This window comes from Ruditapes philippinarum, unplaced genomic scaffold, assembly GCF_026571515.1.
Source record: "Ruditapes philippinarum isolate M1 unplaced genomic scaffold, ASM2657151v2 ctg4073_1_1_1_1, whole genome shotgun sequence".
Classification (NCBI taxonomy): domain Eukaryota; kingdom Metazoa; phylum Mollusca; class Bivalvia; order Venerida; family Veneridae; genus Ruditapes; species Ruditapes philippinarum.
The window spans coordinates 120063-140152 of NW_026854141.1; the positions used below are offsets into that span (position 1 = coordinate 120063).

At 31.9% G+C, this 20090-nt stretch overlaps 1 protein-coding gene across 1 annotated transcript in view; it reads left to right on the plus strand.

Annotated features, from left to right (window-relative positions):
* The window catches only part of LOC132739089 (uncharacterized), a 28753-nt gene that overhangs the window by 3037 nt on the left and 5626 nt on the right, over positions 1-20090 (plus strand). The window contains exons 2-3 of the mRNA XM_060726740.1: positions 19220-19376; positions 19692-19911. Coding sequence (XP_060582723.1) covers positions 19230-19376; positions 19692-19911 — 367 coding nt within the window. The 5' untranslated portion in view covers positions 19220-19229. The remainder of the gene's footprint in view (positions 1-19219; positions 19377-19691; positions 19912-20090) is intronic.

Here is a 20090-nt window from a genome sequence, read left to right on the forward strand (position 1 = left end):
TAATGGATGGATGATCACCAAACTTTGTCTGTACCATTCTTGGATAGTCTTCTATCAAGTTTGCTCATATTAATTTGATTGGCCCCTTTTAGGGGCCGCTAAAACTTAAAATAGAAATACCTTTAAACATCTATATCTTGAGAACTAATTGATGGATGATCACCAAACTTTGTCTGTAGCATTCTTGGGTAGTCTTTTATCACTTTTGATCATATTAATTTGATTGGTCCTTTTTAGGTGCCGCTAAAGCTAAAAATAGAAATATCTTTAGACACTTTTTTTTCTACAGAACTATTTGATGGATGATAAACTTTGTCTGTAGCATTCTCAGGTACGCTTTTATCAATTTTGCTCATATTAATTTGATTGGCCCCTTTTAGGGGCCACTAAAGCCATAAATATAAAAACCTTTGATCATTTCCTACTGAAATAATTGATAGATGATCACCAAACTTTGTAGCATTATTAGGTGGTCTTTTATCAAGTTTGCTCATATTAATTTGATTGGTGCCGTTTAAGCTAAAGGTTAAATGCCCCAGGTCATGGCATTTCTTTAAATTATTGTTTAAACATATTCTATGCTCAAATTAAATATCAGAAAATATTGACAATGGATAATTTCCAACTCTGAAAAGCAGTTGTTTCTGGTGAGCGACTCAGGGCCATCATGACCCTCTTGTATTTCATACTTATCTTTTCACCTGAGTGGAGCATAGCTCAAAGAGTCTTTGAGATGGCAACATGAAACATCATAGGTCGATCGATCTTATTGAGGAGGAATGCTGTGCACAAGAATGATAACTCTACCCTTCGGAATTTTTAAGTTATTGCCCTTTGTTATTTTCATACTTTTTGTTAGGAGCTTATCTCAAAAATATCAACTTGAAACTTCATAGGTGGATATATCTCAATGAGGAGGAGTGCAGTGCACAAGAATGATAACATGCCCTGCATTATTTTTTAGTTATTGTCCTTTGTTATTTTCATACATAATTTTTTGTCCAGGGCATAACTTAAAAGCCTTTGAGATATCAACATGAAACTAGATCTCACTCAGGAGGTGTGCATGGAGTGCACAAGTTATCAACTCTACCCTTCATAATATTTGAGTAGTTGCCCTTTGTTATTTTTCATACTTTTTGTCCGGAGCTGATCTGAAAAAGTGTAATATAGAGGTATCATTATGAAAGTTCATTGGTGGATAGATCTCAGTGAGGAGTAGCGCAACACACAATAAAATAATAACCTACCCTGCATTATTTTTCAGTTATTGCCCTTTGTTATTTTCAGCCATAGTATTCACGTCGGTTTCAAATCTGTAATCACTTCAGTTATCAGTTTTCGTTATCAAAAGACCTCTTAAAATGGAATTATTCTACTCTACTACATATACATTCTTCCAATGAGCAGTCACATTCTGCGGGGGATGGCCATGTTTACATGGCTCTTGTGAACAGGGAGTTTCTACAGAAATGTAGACACACATTTTTCTCCTCTGAATATTTAAAACTAAAGCCAATTTTCTCATTTTCGTAATATCGGAAAACAAGTTTCATATACGAGACATAAAGCCAGGTAGTAATTATATGCAAGATTGATTTGTCGATTTGCACAATAGATTGATTATCAGTGGTGCTTACAAGTGCGGTACAAAAATGGGAGCCACTAACTTTACCCCAAATGTATGTGGTGCAATACTAGTATAATTAAAACAAGACGTATCTTTAAAAACATACTCGGCCGAAGTCAAACTTGTTAACTTGCATAGGATAAGCTACTTCTAACCATGCTAACCGCAAACAAAACGAACATTTTATTCGTCCCCAATAGTTTTTTTCAGTTCATTTTTACCCGCAACGTTTTTCCCCATTAATTGTCATCTTTGATTTAAACAATATAACTAACATAATTTGGTTTTAATCAAAATCGAATTTGGTTTGAATAGGACTTTATAATAAAACAAAGATTTAGTAGTTACTGTACACTAATTCCACATAGAATTTTGCAACTGTAAATTAGTCGAAAGTTCGTTTAAATCGTCGAGAAGAGAATATAATGACTAGAACAGCTTGGGAGAGAAACTCAATCGAACGCAAAAGTATCAAAAAGGCGATCTGTCATATTTAGTTTCATATATTTATTGCAAAGCTGTTAGAAACATCTAGAAAACATCATTATTGTGTTTTTATATTTATTATGACTTATTATCTCTCCAACACTTCTTCCCATTGCGCAATCGAACAGACCTCTACCTATAACGGAAGCCCTTCTAAAGTACCGGTATCAATCAAACATGCTATGAGTGTTAACTGTATATTTTATGAACTTTGTAAATCTCAATTTCCAAAAGTTACAAAGTTGTTTTTTGTTTGTTTGTTAATTTTTGGTTTTTGTTGTTGTTGTTGTTGTTCTTGTTTTGTTTGTAATGACCAATGCAAATTCTGCCTGTATTCATTTCTTTACTGTTAATTTTAGCGGTAGTCAATGTGAAATCAGACGGCCTTCGGCCGAAAAATGTTCGTTGCAATATTCAATACATTGTTGTTATTCTAAAGAGCTCCTTCTGACGAAACTTTGTTTTTATAGAAATAGCCCGAGAAAAATAATTATCATTGGATTACTAGATAGACGCTAGACACAATCAATTTACCTATATACGCTAATTTACTTTCTTTTTATACAGATTGAATTTAATAAATTTATTTGTCCTATGAACATTATGCAAACAAGATCTTAAGTAATGGATATAAATCAACGTCAAAGTACATCAGAGATAATCAAATAACCGCCTGTACTGTATAAAGAGAAACACAAACAGTAGAAATATATGAAAACAAATAACATCCAAATAAATTGTGGAGGGAGGGCGGTTTTTTTGTTTTGTTTTTTATCAAGCGACACTTCAAAAAATACTTATAGCAATGAAAACTGGAAACAAGTCTATAAATAGCCAAGGTGTATGAATGATAAATCTAAACCAATGAGAAGTTGTTTTGTTGATACTAAGAAAAAGACACTAAAATAGAACTTAAAAGGCAAACAAACCAATGAAGCTTAATTAGTTATTTTAATGCTTAAAATAAATCATAACTTCTCTTTAATATCAAAACTTAAAACAGATTGAATTTAATACATTTATTAACCAAAGTGTCGCTAGCAAGATCTAAAGTAATGGATATAAATCAATGTCAAAGTACTTAAGAGATTTTTAAATAACCGCCATCCACTAAAGCAATCAAAATAAACAGAACACTTAAGAGTTCAAAATCTAGACATTACCTTAAACAGCAGGAACAAAATTAAATACGGGAATTTTCTGAAAAGATTAAAACAATTATCACATATTGTAGAAAATTTAAATTATTCATTACTATCATAAGGCTAACATCAATAGTATTATGTCAATATATACAATGTATCTATATACAATTAGTACCTCAGATTAAATTGTCATGACTTAAATGCCCAGAAGGTTGAAACATCCAATAGTAGACAGTATTTTTTCAACAAAGAAGAAATTCATAGCAAAAAAAAAAAAAATTCAGAGTAGAAATAACATTTAAAAATAGATTACCCAAACGAGTTGAACCCTCTGTGTTCGAATGTAGCCCTCCATCTAGTTTGACAAAAAGAAATCCTTGGATTTGTCCCTTAAACCAAAATGGACGAAAGGATTTTGCAAATTTCACATTAAAATAGATGGACATTTCTGCTTCAAAACGACTATTGACTTGTTTGATAATAGACTCAGTTTCATCCTTATCCATCTGTCGAGGAAGTATAGAAGACACGATTATATGAATGTCCGGTTTAAAACGACGGACTGTTGCAAACAAATTTGCTTGCAAGACCAGATAAAATATAGTCACAAGAATTGTCATTGGCAATATTATTGGTACCAGTATGAATAATTACATAGTTATGAGAACCATCAGACAGGTGTCACTTATCTTTTTTTTTTTTTTTTTTTTAATTTTTCAGCAACATAGGTTGCCCATTTATTTTCCCCGTAATTGGTGCAGTGGGATCGGAGAGCCATCCCCTACTGTACCTTACATTATCAATTCATGGCATATATCATCATATTATATTTAAAACACTTAAGTGACATTAAGCTCATTTTTTTTTCAATGTCAAGTTGAGTTTTATTGACTATAAATTTCAATATTGACAATAATTATGGTGCTTGACAACAGTTGATATAAGAAAAGGATTTTGGATAAAATATATATCTGCCTAAAACATAAAGACTGCCCCATACTTTTATTAAGTATAATTTTTCCCTCTACAGATATTTCCAAAATGTTCCTTGAGCCATAAGAGTTACCGGAATATATTGAAAAACAGAGACGAATCATGGCAAAAATGTATTTCAACTTTCACTGTTTATTCACTATTTGCTTTGGATGGGCATAATGTCACTTTAACTAAATAGATACAATATTGATATGCTAAAATAATTATTAATAGCTAAAATGGGGTTTTTGTGAATTTTTAAAGTAGTCTATTGCTGAATTTACATTTTCCTTTATATTCGAATTATATATACAAAAAAGACAAGGTAAAAATAACCTCATTTTAAAACAAAATACTAAAGATATTACTACACAGGAATGTTGCATATTCATGTAAGTTATTGAATTTAATAAAGCAACAAGTATAATTATGGAAAAGGCAAAAACAAGTTTGAGGTTAGAATTCATCTAATTCAGAGGAAAATGTTTTCATTTACCTATATATGTCTTCTCTAAAAAGTAAAAAAGCAAAGGTTGTTGGTGTAAACTTGGAGGATTTACTTCCAAGTTATTAATATTCTCTGAATATTAGTAAAGGTCCCTGATGGAAGGTCTGTCAGGAAAGTAAAGTGTCTTACTAATATTTATAATTAAACAAGGGGTGTCTACTACTTAAAAATATCAATATTTACATAGTCTCACTAACTTACTAAATTTTTAAACATTTCCCATGAGCGTTCAAATTTTTCATATTGAAATAGCTGTTTGGCACTGTATTTTTCAGTAGTATAACTAGACACTATTTGTTTCTTGAAAATTTCCAAAGAAGGCCTTATTTTCTTCAATCTGTTATAGTATATGTACTGTTTTGCTAGCAAAATAATTTTATTTAGGATGATGTTTATATTAACATTCCCAAATAAGATATCAAAATTACTCCAATTAGTGAAATTTATATTACATTTTTCTTTGATATATGATTGTAATTGTTGCCAAAACTGTTTAATAATTTCACAATTACAAAACAAATGTATTAAAATTTCTGGTTCATGTTGGCAGAATGTACAGTCATTCTCTCTAACAATATTCATTTTTTTAAGAAGATAATTTGTGGCTAAAATTCTATGGTTGATTCTGTATTGAAACCAGATCAGTTTTGGGTCTTTTGTTACTCTAAAAACATTACTATATATTAAATTGAAATTCAATTTATTCCTATCGCCTAAACTTATTAATTCATTTTTCCATTTTTGCAATGAATTTGGGTATTCTTCCTTCTTTTTTATCATTCTATATATAGATCTGCATCCTTTTTTCTCTTTATTTATAATAGCCAAACCTAAAGGAATGTGGATATTGAATGATTTTTTAGGTAAATGTCTTATATTATTATTCAAAAGAAATTCATTTACTGCAGCTAAAAAACCTTGATATTCCAGATAATTTGTTCTAATATTGAATATACTAATAAAGTTTTGCCAGGTGTAAAATTCCCCTTCTTGATTGATAAGGTCCCCTAAAAATATTACTCCCCTAGATACCCATCTGTTATAACAAACACTAGATCCTGCTACTTTAATGCCGGGGTTATGCCATAAATTAACTGAGTAACTTTGCTGACAAGAATTCACCTCTACATTTGAAGAAATTAAATAAAAACTATAAAGCACATCTTTCCAAAAAGGATTTAAATCTTGATGTAATTGTATTCTTGCATAATCTGTACCATACTTATATATGTTATTTAAACAAGGGCATGCACTTTTAACAATATGTAAAAAATTACAATTAACTGTCAACAGTCTTCTTAGCCATGTTGCTTTTAAACTATTCATAAAACACTTGAGATCAACCATCTTAAGCCCTCCAAACTTGTATTCCTGTGATATAATATTTCTTTTAACCTTATCTCTTGAATCACTCCATAGAAAATTGAAAAACATTTGCTGGATAATATTTATTTTTGCTAGTGGTGGGTTAGGAATACTCAAAATCAAATGATTTAATTTTGACAAAGCAAGGGTTTTAATAACCACCAATTTGCCAAGTGGCGTTAACACTCTTTTTGACCAGCAAGCAAACAACTTTTTAATTTCCTCAATTTTTGAGTCATAATTAATATCAACTATATTAGATAAATCTACTGAAAATTTAATTCAAAGCAGTGTGAAAATGTTATCTCCCCATGATAAATTATATTCTGGACAAAGTATTGTGCGACTGTATTTTTTTGACCCAAACCAAATTACTTTTGTTTTCTCCATATTTATATTAAGGCCTGAAATGTTTGCATAAAATTTTAAAGTTAACATTGTGTTTTTTAATGATTCTGACGTGCCATCTAAGAATAAACTAGTATCATCAGCATATTGAGAGAGTTTGTACTCTGTACCATTAACACTAATTCCTTTTATATTGTTATTATCTCTTATCAATATTGACAGGATTTCTGCGCAAAGAATGAACAGGTAGGGAGACAGAGCATCACCTTGACGGCAGCCTCTTTGTAGCGAGAACCAATCTGACATGTGACCATTAACAATAACACATGACTCTATATTTGTATAAAAAAGTTTGATCCATGATCTAACAGAGGGTCCAAAATTAAAAAACTCTAAAACTTGATGCATAAATTTCCAGGAAACAGTATCAAAAGCAGCTGCAAAATCTATTAATAGTAACAATCCAGGTATATTATTCTTTTCTGAGTAGAACAAGAGATCATAAACTAATCTTATGTTTGTCGCCATGAGTCTTCCGGGTAAAAAGCCTGTTTGGTCATCGTTAATGATCTTTCCTAAAATATTTTTTATGCGAAAAGCTATTGAAGAAGATGCAATTTTATAAGATACATTTAGTAGTGAAATTGGTCTCCAATTTTTCAAGTAGGATTTATCTTTGTTTCCTTTTGGAATGCAGGTTATAACACCTTGTTTTTGACTTACTGACAGTTCACCTATGTTATATGCATGATTTATTGATCTTACTAAAAACATACCTAAATCATTCCAGAAAAATTTAAAAAATTCTACAGTAAAGCCATCATTGCCTGGACTTGTATTATTTGACATGCGTTTCAGACTATTTAACATTTCATTGTAAGTAAGGGCACCTTCAATAGATTGTTTCTCATTATCTAGTAATTTTGGTATGTCAGTATTACACAAAATTTGACTTAAACACACTGTTTCTGTATTTTTGAATTTATATAAATTTTCATAATGCCTCTTTGTTTCTGCAAGTATTTCTTCCTGTTTTTGTAAATGTTTTCCTGTTTCTGTTATTAAAGAGTTCATAAATTTTGAGACATAATTTCTGTTTTCCAAATTGCAAAAGTATCTTGTAGGTTTCTCTCCTTCTTGTATCCATTTAGCTCTTGATCTGATAAATACACCATCCATTTTTTTCTTCCGTAAATCTAAAAGTTCTTTTCTTTTGTTTTCTAAAAGTTCATAATTAGTGTTAGGCTGGGACTCAATATCCTTTATTTCTTTTAAAAGTTTATCTTCCTTATTGATGTTTATTTTTTTTCTATGAGACGCATAACGAATCGTGATTCCTCTAATAGATAAAAGAAGAGTTTCAAAAAATAACTGGTCATTAATGTTGAACTGAAGTTCATGAAGCGGAACATCATTTATATTTTCATTGATGTTGGAGGAATATTGAATTTTTGTTTCTTTAATGACTTTTTTAACTTCATTTACATATGCTACTTCTTTTAATAAAGAATTGTTAAACTTCCAGTATGATATTCCTTTTTTAAATTTGTCTAAATCTAGTGATATATAAATTAAAGAATGATCCGTTCGGTAACCCGATAAAATTAGTGAACATTCAAGATCTGTATACAAATTATCAGAAATGAGAAAAAAATCTAAGCGCGCCTTTTTAACTGGATTTCTTCTAAACCATGTGTACTCTCTTTTTTCTAAATGATTTTCTCTCCAGCAATCTAAAAGATTGAATTCTGACATAATATTAAAAACTTTATCTCTAGCATTAGGATTATTTAAATGAACATAATTAAAGCAATCCATTTCTGGGTTTAGAATCAAATTGTAATCTCCCGCCAAAATGAGAGAATTTTCAAACTGTGACATTTTGTCATGAACCATATGATAAAAGTCTGGACTATCTCTATTAGGTCCATACACATTTACAAGACTTATATTTTTTTCACATATTTTGCAATTTAAAATCAGCAAATTCCCATTATTGTCCCGGTCAATGCTATTAATTTTACAATCAAAATTAATGTTTATAAATGTTGCTACACCTCTAGACTGGCTATTAAAATTACTAAAATAACATTCATAACCCCATTGTGCCCTGATATACTTTTCTTCTGGTTGAGTAAAGTGAGTATCTTGTAGCATACATATAGAGTATTTTTTTGCGTTCAAAAAATTTAATACATCTTTGCGTTTACTTCTGTCTCCCAAACCTTGTACGTTCATTGAAACTATTGAAATTTTATTACTCATAGTAATTCATAATTCCTGACAAATAGTTTTTGAATCTCTTGAGAAATAATATAATGTAAAAAGCACTTTGAGTGAAAAAGGATATTGTCATCACTTATCTAGTAGAAAATTGATTTTACCAATTGTAGCACCTCTGACGGCTCTAACTTTAACTCCCTTAATCGGTGATACGTTTTTTTATCATAGAATCCCCCTCAATGATCATCTTCCTGAACTCTGAAATACTTCTGACATACAACCAACATACAATATACAATGACTTCATATAATTATGTGAAACAATCAATTTACCGAATAAAAAATTATATTCTGCCAATTCGTGTAATAGACAGTAAACAGTACAGACTCCATAAATTAAGCTGTATCATAAATTAATATCAAATCATAAATAACACTGCCTTGACACAGTATCAAGAAAATTATGAAATTTCTGTTACTGAACCACAGCCAACTTGTGTATCCATGATGTTGTAACAGTGACTCCATTATTTAAAATGAAGCCACATAGGAAATAAAATCATAACATATTATATAAATAACACTGTCCTTCAACAGATGATGTGCGAATGGTAAAATTTCTATATGCAAAACTCTGCCAACTTGTGTATTTATCATGTTGTAACAGAGACTCCATTAATTAAAATGAAGCCACATAAGAAATTAAATCTTTACATATTACATAAATAGCACTGTCCTTCAACAGTTGATATGCAAATGGTGAAATTTCTGTATGTGAAAACTCTGCAAACTTGTGTAAACAGAAACTCCATCAATTAAAATGAAGCAACATAAGAAATTGAAAACATTACAAAATAAACAAAGTCTTTAACAGATACTTGAATGTCATAAAAATTTATATTACCCTTAATTAAAAACTTAGATAACTGCAAGTGAATCTGCCAACCAAGTGAAAACACATTAAGTAGAATACTTGTACCAATTATTCTTTAATTTATTGCTAATGAATATTGATACTCTTAATTTATCTTGAAAAGAATACTCTATATACTTTTTATAAGCATCTGACTTCCAGTCACCCATTAATTGAATGCGATCTGTAGGTAAATTCAGCCTAAAGGCATAAGTAGCGAAACCTCTACAACAAGAACCAGTTGAACCGGGTGATGCTCCCCGAGAAGGTTCTGGACACAGGAAAGTATAAAAGAATGAACAAAGGGCAAAAACTCCAAAATTAGGCAAGGTGGAGTTATCTTTTTTTGCACTGCACTTCTATTCAATGAGACCTATCTATCTAACAAATTTCATGTTGATATCTCTTATAATTTTAGAGTAATGTCCCGGACAAAGTTCAAAGTGTAAAAATGAACAAAGAGCAATAACTCCAAAAGTAGGCAAGACAGTGTTTCAGTTCTTGTGCACTGCAAACCTACTTAATGAGATCTATCTACCTACAAAGTTTCATGTTGAAACCTCTTATATATTTAGAGTTATGTCCCAGACAAAGTTCAAAGTGTAAAAATAAACAAAGGGGAATAATTCAAAAATTAGGCAAGGCAGAGTTACAGTTCTTGTGCACTGCACACCTACTCAATGATATCTATCTACCTACAAAGTTTCATGTTGATACCTCTTATACATTTAGAGTTATGTCCCAGAAAAAGTTCAAAGTAAAAAATAAACAAAGGGGGATAATTAAAAAAAAAAATAGGCAGGCAGAGTAACGGTTTTTGTACATTGCACACCTACCAAATGAGATATATCTACCTACAAAGTTTCATGTTGATACCTTTTACAGTTTTAGAGTTATGTCCCGGACAAAGTTCAAAGTGTAAAATAAACAAAGGGGATAATTAAAAAATTAGGCAAGGCAGAGTTACGGTTCGTATGCACTGCATACCTACTCAATGAGATCTATCTACCTACAAAGTTTCATGTTGATACCTTTTGTTGTTTCAAAGTTATGTCCCGGACATGAAAAGCGGACGGACGGACGGACGGAAAGACAGACGGAGGGACAAGGCGGCGACTATATGCTCTCCCGAAATTTTTCGGGGAGCATAAAAAGAATGAGAGTAGAAGGCATCAGAATTTAAATCAATATTGTCAATATAAACTTTCAATTTTCTCATAAAGCATGCATATGTAACTGGTTTATTAGAGCCTAGCAATAACAAAGGATTATTAAGGCCTCAACAGACGGTAGGATTTTGCAGTTCAAAACCAATTAAAACTAAGATGTACAAGCAAATTTAAATGTGTGACGCCTACTATTTCTTGAATTCATACAACTTCATACAAGATTTACAGGATATACCATGTTCTATCTCTTAATACTTGTTGACAGATGAAATACTGCCTTGATAATCTGTTTAATAAATGACATTCCAGAACAATTAGGGCTAAAATGAAAACAAAGTATTAAGATGGGGTAAAAATGATGCTGAAAAACTCTTCAGGAGACCCAAAGTTGTGCTATTTTCGAATCCTAAATCTTTCAGAAAGTGAATATGTCACGGTATTGAACTGTTCACTTATCAGGGGGAGGTGTAGTTTGTAAGCGGCCGGATAGCTCAGTCAGTAGAGCCGCAGTACGGTATTCCGAGGATCCCAGGTACAAGTCTAAGTCACGCTGCACATTAATCTCCCCCTGTTACAGTCAGTAGAGCCGCATAACGATATTCCGAGCGTCTCAGGTTTGAGTTTCGGCCAGGCTGCAAGTTAATCTCCCCCTGTTACACAGTCAGTAGAGCCACAGTACGGTATTCCGAGCGTCTCAGGTTTGAGTTTCGGCCAGACTGCAAGTTAATCTCCCCCTGTTACACAGTCAGTAGAGCCGCAATACCGTATTCCGAGGGTCACAGGTTTGAGTCTCAGCCAGGCTGCACGTCAATCTCCCCCTGTTACACAGTCAGTAGAGCCGCAGTACGGTATTCCGAGGGTCCCAAGTACAAGTTTCGGTCAGGCTGCACATTAATCTCCCCCTGTTACAGTCAGTAGAGCCGCATAACGGTATTCCGAGCGTCTCAGGTTTGAGTTTCGGCCAGACTGCAGGTTAATCTCCCCCTGTTACACAGTCAGTAGAGCCACAGTACGGTATTCCGAGGGTCCCAGGTTTGAGTCTCGGTCAGACTGCACATTAATTTCTCCCTGTTACAGTCAGTAGAACCACAATACGGTATTCTTAGGGTCCCAGGTTTGAGTCTCGGTCAGGCTGCACATTAATCTCTCCCTATTACAATTATACACTTTTTTATAAAAAAACATGGAGGAGTTTTAAATTTTAACTTTTTAGTGAGTAAAGTATGTAAAGAATCAGTAGGGAGGGAACTGTTTTTTTAGGGAAACCTGATGATTCCTACAATGCATAAATATGGTTTGAATGCAGGTGTTGTATAGCTTTGAAAATTGTACATCATATCTCTTATTAGTGTTTAACAACTAAATCCTACCGTCTGTTGAGGCCTTTAGCCTTGCAAGGAATTACCTTTATCATATCATTGTAAGCAGACACTTGACATAGTCATGGATGATCTATACTGTGTAAAGGAAATTTTAAAATCCGTTCTCCAGCTTGTATAGTTTTGACCATCTCATTTTAACCAACAAAAAAGTACCTGATTTGACAATATATTTTCTCAATATATATTTTGGATTCAGAAAATCTTTTAAATTTGTTAGCACTAATTTTGATTTTCTAACCAACAAAAAGAAGGCAAATTAAAACAAACACCAAAAGGGAAAAAAACATTATCCACTTGAGTTCAATCCAAAAATATAAGAATTTCTGGAGTGATAGAAGCCGCCTGTTTATGCAAATGCAGTTTTTGCTTACTTATCCCTTTAAGAGATAAATTGAGTAAACAATTATAAATATGTTCCGCTGAAGCACCTATTAAAAATGTATTGTTTTAACACCACTGATGTCATTTCTAATTGAATCAACTGATTTTATGGATCTACTCAGAAAACAGAGTGTTTCAGTAGAAACTGGCAAAAACAAATGAAAATATGTACAAAAAAAGCAGAAGTGCCTCACATTGAATCTTCAATTTTTTCCATGTACCTTCAACATAAGCTTGCTAGTTAGATGACGTAAGATCATGTTTCAATTCCAAAAACTGTACCTGTGAAATTAAAAAAAAAATACAACAAATAAACCGACTAATATATTGTAAAATCACCATGGATTTAAGATATCAAGATCAGTATTTTTAACTAAAAATTCCTTTTACCTATAATTCTTTGTTAAACAAAAGAATTCATTACGATGAAATTTACCCTGTTCAAATAGTGAAAAACAGAATCCCTTAAGAAATCCCAACACAAGTCTTGATAACTTGTCAGCTTAACGATTTTTTGACGAAGAGATATGTTGAGCTTTAATTTCAAATTTATAAATTGCAGAAATGAAGCAAATCTCCCTTTTGTATTTTTAAAGGAATTGGCATTTAGCTTTCCCGGAATTAATTGCAATACATGTAGAAAGATTATCACACAAAATGACTATCCTTGAATGCCTAAAATTAAAAGCCCACAGATGTAAACAAAGTACTAAGGTTAGAATCTCTAATGCAATATGTAAATTGACTGACAAAATTTCTGAAGGAAATAAAAAATGGAAATAATTATCTCCCAAAAACAATCAGAGCTTTCTAGACATGCATCACAATTTATAATAGTATCACGCTCACTTCAAGGGCATAGATACATTCAAGAAATACCATAATATTTTGGCAAAAATTCATTCCACCATAGGAAATCTTTTTTAACCTTGTCAGAAATAAAATGTTTGACATTCTTATCTGTACCATACGATTGTCTTAGCCAATTTAACAATTTAGCCACAAAATCCTGCTAGGTTTAACACAAGCTCCTATGAATTTTCAATTTCCCTAAAAGGGAGTGAAGCTCCTTTAAAGTAGCATATTTTTTATTTAACCATACTTTCACCAAACTATGAATCTCAATCAAACGATTCGAATTGATTTCCATAGTCTTTGATCAGTATTGAACAGAACACCTAAAAAGTCATGATTGTAGAGGGAGATGAACATTTTTCTACAGCTTCTTGTAAACCACACAACTCTAGAACACTAGTTGTATAAGCAAAGTCTGCAAGCTTTGGTTTTTTAACCCCTGCTAAATCATCTAAATAGTTTGAAACAGAGATGCCCATACCTAATAATATAAATTATACAGAATTAGTAACACGTTGACAAATATAAGCCGCACTGCGGAGACCCATTGATTAAACAACATCATACACAAAAAAGATTATTCCAAAAATAATCCACTAAATATAATCAGAAGGACTTATACTTATTTGCCTGTATGCGCTTTTCAAATCTTTTTATATAACAATAGCTAAAATCAACTAAATCATCAATTCTGGAAAAAATGGTAGAACTTGCAATTCCTAAGTATTCACTTCTCAATATAATCGTAAACCACAAACAAGTATTTGAAATCAAATCCAAAATTACTATTCTGTCTGACATATCCTTTCTTGGTACTAAATTTAAGGAAGACACTAACAAATTATTTGAAAAGGGATTTTTTTTGGAAAAGGGCCTATAATATGCTCACTTTGAATCTCCCTTTGCAAATATTTGTTTATTTGAACTGGAAAATCATTGGCCCTTTTATAATTTTTGTAATAACAAGCTTCTAAAGATTTCGAAAATGTATTTTCATCACCAGAAAAATTTATAGGAAAACCAAATTCTATAAATCACATACCAGCATATCATTATATCAAAAAGTTGACAAAATGTGTCTCATATATGAAGTATCTATCTTGTTATTAATAGGAATACGGCAACCTTTAAAATTAATGTTTTCCTTACTTTTTTACCAATTCGTGAATTTATATATTTTCAATAACTTCTGAAAAGGCAGAAGTTTTTTTTTAAATAACTCCACAAGTGACATGAACCAGAGCAAACATGGAATTTTTCCTTTATATCGATTTCTGATTTTTGAAAGAAAATTCTGGTAAAACAAATCTTCAACCTTATTCTCATTCTTGAAAATTCTTTTGCATGAAAATAGTCGTCGCATAGCATATGGACAAGCCGTGGAACAATACGGATGATCCAATTTTATCTTTCTGCCAATAGGAAGCACAAATATGTTGAGCCATACGCATCCAACCATCATTTGACCAGATTTGTTAGAGCATTTATTTCTCTGATAGGGAGAACAAAACCATGTAGAATCTTGACTTTTATCAAAAGAATTATCAATAGAAACCTTTTTTGCGAAAGATCTACGACTTCTTGTACTAGTTGGAGGGATAAACTTCTCTGATTTTGAGGCTGATATTTGCTTAGCATAGTCATTTCAATATAATGGAAATCATTGGACAAACTCTATCTCCCTAAGAACAACTACATAATATGCTTAACCATAGGATACACTTAAATACATTAACCTTTTAAGTAATCCCATACGTCCTTACCTTTCTGTGGATTTGGTGTCATTATCTGAAATAATCTCTTATTCGCCAGCTATAACAACATTCATAGACAAATCAATGAAGGACAGACTCTGATCCACAAACTCATATCTTAACTGAGAATGAGGATATTTTTGAAAAATTCCACTCTATCAGAAGATTTAGCCTCGATACCTGATTTTATGAGAGCTTTTCCTTTAAACATTTTTTATTAGAATTGGGAGAGAAATCCTCTTCCGACGAAACAACGATACTTGATACTTCATCGTCCGATTTATCAGACATATCCGAATCTGAGCAACTTGAATAAAAAACAGTAAGTTCTTCCAGACCTAATTTTTTTGTGTCGTTTTTCTCCGCCCTTTTTAGTATCGGACAGAAGATTAGAAGTAGACAGAAAATCAAAATCGTTACCCTTTGAAAATTTTACAGCTTCTCTTTTTTCTTTCAGTTTACGTCTTAATGCCACCTCCTCCCTCTGTGCGAAATTTTTCGTTTAAACGCTTGAGTTTTACTTGCATAGTCACATTTTTCACTCAATTGTCATCAAACTTGGTCAGAATGCTAGTCATCAGTGGCTTTATTGTTTTGTAAGATGCAGAATTTATTATATATACTTACAGTGTTAAAAAATAAGAAATGTACGTCTAAACATAATTTTCTCTGTATATCTTATATAAGTGATCAGCAATTTTCACTATAAGTGTAACTGGTCTGCAGATACTTCTATGTGTTAAACTGATCAGCAGGTTCTACTATACGTTTAACTGGTCAGCAGTTTTTCGCATGACGTACAGTGCGTAAAATCTTCTGACCATATAGAATAAGAAGAAATTACGGCAAAAACCACTTAAGCACTTTCTTTTCAGCAGTGGTTTAATTGGTTTGCGAAATGTACAATTTTTTATATTTACTTACATTACAATATAAATAAGAAATTCCTGGCAAAATAACATATTTCTCTAGATATCTAATTGGTCAACAGTCTTCACTGTAAGTGTAACTGGTCAACAGATTTTTCTATATTTTTTAATCCTTTACCTCATATAGACGTGTTTTTGCCTTTTAACCTCTCTCCCATTTTGAGGCCTCAAATAGTGAAAACAATGCCATATTTAATCCCCAAGCACATGTATTCGTTTGAAAAATGTTATTAAAACATTGATCACTTTTTTTCTGCGCCGCCTTCTTATCTAAAAAATACATCGGGGTGCCAGAGGGGGGTAGGTTGGTGTGTCCTTTTCTGCATGGGGGTTTGAAAGGGGACTGCCGCCCCACTCAACTCCAAGCAAATTTTGGACTTGTGAGAGAGGCTTAAAATGGCATCAGTTCGATTTTAAGGTAACGTGTAACCAACGCTGAAAAGCCTTTTACTCTATCCCAATCCATTGAGAAGTTGCAACTTTGATGGAAAACATCAACACAACATAGCGATTTTAAAATGACCCGTCTTTGCAATGTTAACAGGAAATTAAAATTGTGCATGCCGTTACAAAGGCTGAGGTCCAGTTAACATTTGTGCCAAGTTTCATCAGCATTAAAGAATTTTTGTAAAGTTTCAAAGCAATTTGAACTTATGTAACAGGGATTTTTACAATGAAAAAATGCATTTTTTACAAAATGTTTATGTGGTTATGGGTTAAATGGTCAGCAGATTCTTCTATAAATGTGTACGTTAAATCTGCTGACCATATACGAGGGTTATCCAATATATCCGTGCACTGGCGGAATATGTTACATCTAGGTTGCATAAGAACAATAAAAACTACAAAATACTTTGCATCAATCATTCCTCTATTAACAGTATAACAAATTATGACATAAAAAGCAAATGCCACTTTACAAGCAACAAAAAATTAATACAATCACAGCTTTAACGGCGCACGGTAAACGCATAACGTCCATGTCACCGTATAATTTTACAACATCATACACGTTTTCACAACTTTTCAAAGTATTCCCCATTACATTCGATGCATCGCCTGTGGCGATCAACCCACTTCCTAAAAACTGGCTCCATCTTAGATATTGATAAAAACTTAAGTTGGTAGTTTGAAATATAATGGAAATACGATAAAAATGGTAGAATAATGATGTGTTTTTTCAACATTGAAACACATTGTCTCACTATGTCCAGTAGCGGAATCAGTTGGCTATAGTACAATATGCTGACCAGGTAAACTTATAGTAGAACCTGCTGTTAAGTTAAACTTACAGTGAAAATTGCTGACCACCTATGTTAGATATATAGAAAAAATTATGTGTTGACGTTCATTTTTGATTATCTTTATAATGATAGTAATATAATAAATTCTACATCTTACAAATGACCAATTACAATTTAATAGATATTACTTTAGTGATTTTAGCAGTATTTTCATAATGACCAGTGCTGACCAGTTAGATTTATTAAGTCGAGAAACTTATGTATTATTGACCAATTAAATGTAAGGAATCTTTTTATTTTGTATTTTAAACAGACTGTTCAAATCTACATTATCATCATTATTATTTTTCATTACATAATTTTATTTGTGTACATGTTTATGTTATATGAAATATGAATATAATTTGTTTGTCTTTTTTTATATAAATAATAAACGATCATTTTTTCATCTTTTAAATGTCATTATAACATCATTTTCATCTGAATTATTTCTACTTTATAAAGGTTTCACACAATTTATTACATTTCGTATGTATAACTCTTTAAGTATTTATATACAAAATATTACTTACTATTAAATTATAATTTTATTTATACGTATTTAGTGTACATAAAAGAAACAAACAATAATAATAATAATAAAAAAAAACAAGAAAAAAAATTATTGACAAAAGAAAATTATTTCCCATACTAGTATTTTATACAGTCAGCTTATTCGTCAGTGGTTTAGAACAGCCCATCGGAAGGCGATAGTCGACAATGCGATAACGCGATGGCGACAGTACGACAATGGGATGGCGACAGTGCGATAATGCGATGACGAAAGTACGACAATGCGATAATGCGACAGTGCGATGACGATACTGCGATAGTGCGATGACGACAATGCGACAATGCGGTGGCGACAGTGCGATAACACTATCGCTCTATGGTCATCGTATTATCGCGTTATCGCATTGTCGCAATCGCACTGTCGCATTGTCGCCATCGCACTATCGCATGGTCGTCATCGCACTGTCGCACTATCGCATTGTCGCCCTCTGTATTTTAACGAATAACCACGATGGCCCTAACGGTGTTCCGTATAATGCTTGTTTAGTTTATTGCGTGAAGGATTTTGAACATGGGTCATCTCTAATGAAAAACTAGGTCAGAGCAACTAAAATACAAAATGTTATTAACTCTGTAGTGGCTACTGTTGTTATCCAATTATCCTGAAAATTGGTCTGACAATTTGTTTTGATGATTTCTAGGTCACGTTTTTTTTAACAAATTATGGCTTTAAAAACATTTTTTTTTTAAATATTTATATATTTTTTCACAATTTCTCAGATTTTTAAAGAACATCATGTATTTAATCTTTCATTTTAAAGAAGCTGTATGTTGTAATTGAGTTTGTATACCACACTAAAGTGAATATATATGTGTGTATATAATTATGCTAATGAAACAGTTTTCAAACATCAAAGATTATGTAAAATATGTACTGTAAATATTTGTCCACATTTAATGAAATCATGAAAATATATGCATTCATTTCTTATTGAAAAATTTGACTAAGACTTTATAGAAAATTAATTTTAAAATTCGGCAATATCTTTATAAATAATGCTTTAAAGAACTGATAAATCTCATATTTATGACATAAAACCATAGAATTGTGTTACAGGATCTTTAACTCTTGTATTTAATTTTTACATTTTCTTGAACACTTACATAATTTGCATACAGCGAACTATACCGAGTGTTGCCGAGACATTTTATTCGTAGTGAGAAGTGTTTACACAGCGTGTTTCCAGGCCATTCTATTTGAAAGATTTAATACACTAACCATGTTGTCAAGCAATCCATACTGTGTTATACATGTATGTAGATTGTGTAATAAATGTTGAATTATAAATCTATATTTAAGAAAGCTGGAGATGGCAGAGTCTTCTGATGTTGAGATTTACCGTAAAGCCATAATTAAGAACTTTGTTTCACTCAAGAAGTATTTGCAGCCTGATCCTATAATTGATTGTAAAACAGGCTTTGAATTACTCTCCTTCGCAGACAGAAAGAATATCAAGGTACGATGTAAAATAGTTTAAATGCCAGTAAAATTTAGTGGTCAATATTTTATAACATGTGTGGCAACGGTGAATTTTTAACATTGCTGATTGTAGTATAATTACTGAGGCATTTTAGGAATAATCTTAGTTCATGCCTGGAACTTGCATTTATTCTTTAAAAAATATCTTATTTCTACGTTAGCTTTTGCATAAAGAGAACTTTTGAGAAAGAGATAATTAATACTTACCAAACGTATTGAAATTATAATTAACATTTAATTATTATAAAAATAAAACAATTGTGAATCGCATTGATAAAATACAATATTACAGGGCAAGGACCCAACTGATAAGAATCACACGATATTGAGAAACGTGAAGAAGAGAGGTGCTAAAGGTTACACAGATTTTAAAGAGTGTCTAAGAGAGACTTGGCAGACGGACATATTAGAGCTGATTGTTTGTGCAGAGAATGGACAGGACACAAAAGAGATAGAGAGTCGGCTTGAGAAAACTGCATTGTTGAGTCCAGAGTATATCAAACACAAAGGTGGTAAGTCAAATATGTTAGGTTTATCTGAGCACGGAGTGTTCATAGGTGACCTTTTGTGACTGTAAGCTGTCGGTTGTTCGTCGTCCATCGTTTGTCGTTATTATATGTCTAAAAACAACATCTCAGCCTGACCAAAATTATCGATTAATTGCAACTTTTACAAAAATGAACATTTTTTC